Source organism: Triticum urartu, chromosome 5A (genome assembly GCF_056163025.1).
Source record: "Triticum urartu cultivar PI428250 chromosome 5A, HENAU_Tu73, whole genome shotgun sequence".
Lineage (NCBI taxonomy): Eukaryota > Viridiplantae > Streptophyta > Magnoliopsida > Poales > Poaceae > Triticum > Triticum urartu.
The window spans coordinates 680,089,981-680,093,841 of record NC_141877.1 but is presented as its reverse complement, the minus strand read 5'-3'; the positions used below and the strand labels follow the sequence as shown (position 1 = coordinate 680,093,841).

Below are 3,861 nucleotides of genomic sequence, written 5' to 3'. Positions count from 1 at the left end.
CCTTCACAATCCCATTATTTTGAAAACTAATTATTCTTTTGTGGCTTCCCTTCTTGGAAATGATATTTTCGACATGTCTCCCCATATTGATCTAAAGGGGGGAAGTATTGACTGTTTCTAAGCTGTTGGAATAAGTTCAAGATCTCTAAGATTAATAGAAAGGCTAATACGATGGTTCCTGATATAGCCAAGTTTCATTTTTATAATAGGTCAAATGGAGATCTTCTTAATAGTGTTCCACTCTGCATGATGAAAGACGTAACAATGGCCACTGCTACTGTTCGAACTACTAAAAGTTGTTACAGTCACTGCTACTGTTTGGAATAAGTTTAAGATCTCTAAGATTAATAGAAAGGCTAATACGATGGTTCCTGATATAGCCAAGTTTCATTTTCATAATAGGTCAAATGGAGATCTTCTTAATAGTGTTCCACTCTGCATGATGAAAGACGTAACAATGGGCACTGCTACTGTTCGAACTACTAAAAGTTGTTACAGTCACTGCTACTGTTTGAACTACTAAAAGTTGTTACTGTCACTGCTACTATTACTATTTTTACTCTTAGCGCTACTATCAGATTATCATACTCCTGCGCACTAATACTTTGCTGTAGAGAAATAACTTATTAGGTGTGGTTGAATTGACAATTCAACTGTTAAGGCTTATAAATATTTTTTGGCTCTCCTTGTGTCGAACCAATAAATTTAGGTAAAATACTACCCTCAAAGAGTGTTGTGTTCCTCTATACTTGTGTGTTAATAAGACTATTTTTTGATACTGTTGCCGAGGATCATATGATAGAGATCATCGGATACATTGAATGCAGAATGACGCGTTTGTATCGTCGTCTAAGACGTTGAAGCGACCATGGATATTCCATTCCAGGTCTAATATGACCGTGCGCTGTGTGCATGATATACACACCCGTGCACGCACGTACAATGTTATGCAACACTTGGTCAAATAATAATATAGGGAAGTTTTTATTTTTTTTGAAAAAATAATATAGAGAAGTTGACTTGGAACAAAGCTATACCTCAAAATAATGTGGAATATTTTTCCCCACAAAAAAAGAAAAGAAAAGGACTATATAGTTTCTGGATTTCGTTGACTTGAGTGCCATCTATGCATGATACATCGATCCGTGCACGTACTTAGCAAAACATGTCTACTTGCTAGTAGTAATATCCAAATTAATTAACTCCCCGCAAAACATGTCTACTCTAATTAATTTGCCTCTATGCAAAATACATCCGTGCACGATGTAGATCAAACAGCTAGCGCCTAGCAGTAGATGGAACGCCACAAAAATCCTAGGAATAGCTATATATATCTGCATGAAATGCAGGCCATTACATCCGCATCCACCACAAAAGTAAATAGCTCTCCGGCCTATAGCGACCAACACGCAGGTAGTTGTGATGGCGTCTTCATCTCTGTCAGTGGTGTTGCTCCTGTGCCTGGCTGCGGTGGCGTCGGCGCAGATGTCCCCGACGTTATACGACGCGTCATGCCCCGGGGCGCTGGCCACCATCAAGAACGGTGTGGTGGCCGCCGTGAGCAGCGACCCCCGCATGGCCGCGTCGCTGCTCCGGCTGCACTTCCATGACTGCTTTGTCCAAGCAAGTCCTTCACACACTATTTGTTATTGTTTGGATCGGTTTCATTTGCTGAACACCAGCGGTTAACCCGTGCCTGGCTTCGTACATGCAGGGCTGCGACGCGTCCGTTCTGCTGGCTGGCAACGAGCGGAACGCGTTCGGGAACGTGGGATCGCTGTTGAATGTCATCGACAAAATCAAGTCGAATGTGGAGCAGGCGTGCAAGCGCACCGTCTCCTGCGCCGACATCCTCGCCGTCGCCGCTCGCGATTCCGTCGTCGCGGTAAGAACTAACATGATCTTTCAACCCCTTTTTAATTAATAATTTGTTTGCACGCGTGTCACGGTTTTGAACTGAGGTTAGTACTCATCGGCTTTACTTGTGTAGGTAGGAGGGCCGCCATGGACAGTCTCTCTGGGGAGGAGGGACTCCGACACGGCTAGCAAGACACTGGCCAACCGTGACCTGCCTGCCCCATCACTTAGCGTCACCGACCTCATCACCCGCTTCGCCGCCAAGGGGCTCAACCACACCGATATGGTCGCCCTCTCTGGTGCGCACACCATAGGGCGGGTGCAGTGCAAGAACTTCAGGACCAGGCTCTACAGCGAGGAGAACATTGACCCGGCCTTGGCGACGTCGCGCAAGGCCACCACTAGTAGAAAACAGGGCTTTGGTCCAGGCCGGGTCAGCCCATTAGTCCCGGTTCAGTTCAGAACCGGGACCAATGTGGGCATTGGCCCCGGTTCGTGAGCCAGGGGGCCGGCCGGGCCACGTGGGCCATTGGTCCCGGTTCATCTGGACCTTTTGGCCCCGGTTGGTGGGATGAACCGGGACCAATGGGCCTCGCTCCTGGCCCACCACCATTGGTCCCGGCTGGTGGCTTGAACCGGGACCAAAGGCTCCCATTTAGTCCCGGCTCATGTCACCAACCGGGACCAATGAGGTGCCTATATATACCCCTCGCTCGCGAGCAGAGCACCCCAGTGCTCTGTTTTTCTCTGGCCGAGGGGGAGAGGGCTTTGTGGTGCTCTAGCTCACCTCCTATGCACATGAGGTGTTCGATGGAATGCCCGAGCCACACTACTTAAGCTTTCTCCTCTCGAAGCTCGACCTCCAAGATCCATTTTCCTCGAGATTTGTCTAGATTTAGCGGTCCGTCACGCCCCGTCCCCGTCTTCACCGCCGTCGATCACCCGCGCCGATCTCATCACCGACACCATCGTGGTGAGCCTCTTGTTCTTATCTTCTTTCTGAAAGGAAAAATATTCTTACTTGTATGTTTAGATAGATACTTGTATCATTTTCTTACATTTATTATTGCATCTTATATAGTGCGATGGTTTTGGTATCCGCCCCCGTCGGCCCTCGTCCTGTCTATGATTCGGATGTGGTATGTATATTATCTTTATAACTATTGGTTCATTTATTGTTTATGAAAATTATGCCGACCAACGTGACATAGATTTTATTTATCTAGGATGTATGTGAATCGGAAATGCCAACCGACCCTATTGTCGAGAGGTTAAATTTAGTTGAAGAAGAAAACAATTTGTTGAAGGAAAAAATAAAAAAAATTGAGGAGGAGAAGATGATATTGGAGTTGCATGTTGCGGATGTCGTCGATGATCACAAGATCAAGATGGATGCAATGCGCTTGAAGATTAGAAAGATTAGAAAATATGCCATTCATACCGAGGCTTGGTATCATTATGCCGTTGGATCAATTGTTACCTTGGTTGCGATTATGATCGCATTTGTTTTCGCATTGAAATGTTTTACATAGTTTTAATGTATGGTTTAATTAATTAGATGCTCTGGAGAGCTATATGTTGTTAGATGAGAACTATGTATGCACTTTGGTTTTAATGTGATGATGAACTTCTATTAATTTGGACACTTAATTATATATAATGCACGCAGATGAACCGGCAATGGATGTACGGTGACAGACACACCCGCGAGTACATTAAGGGCGTGCATGAGTTTCTCGATGCGGCTGAGGCAAACAAGAGAATGGTTTTATGTGTTGTCCATGCACTGAATGTGGGAATACGAGGTCTTACTCTAACCGGAAAATCCTTCACTCCCACCTGCTTTTCAAGGGTTTCATGCCACACTATAATGTTTGGACGAGGCATGGAGAAATAGGGGTTATGATGGAAGACGGCGAAGAAGAAGACTACGATGAAAACTATGTGCCCCCTGAATACGCTGATGCTGCAACGGGGGGAGCTGGTGAAGATCAAGAGGAACCA

General features: G+C 45.6%; 1 protein-coding gene across 1 annotated transcript; it reads left to right on the top strand.

Annotated features, from left to right (window-relative positions):
* The first annotated feature begins 1,154 nt into the window (after positions 1-1,154).
* LOC147974094 (peroxidase 22.3-like) lies at positions 1,155-3,494 on the top strand. Its single transcript, XM_087525172.1, has 5 exons — positions 1,155-1,623; positions 1,715-1,885; positions 1,991-2,830; positions 2,939-2,996; positions 3,084-3,494. The coding sequence occupies exons 1-3, from the start codon at positions 1,423-1,425 to the stop codon at positions 2,354-2,356; spliced, it is 738 nt and encodes a 245-aa protein (XP_087381298.1). The 5' UTR covers positions 1,155-1,422; the 3' UTR covers positions 2,357-2,830; positions 2,939-2,996; positions 3,084-3,494.
* The last annotated feature ends 367 nt before the right edge of the window (positions 3,495-3,861 follow it).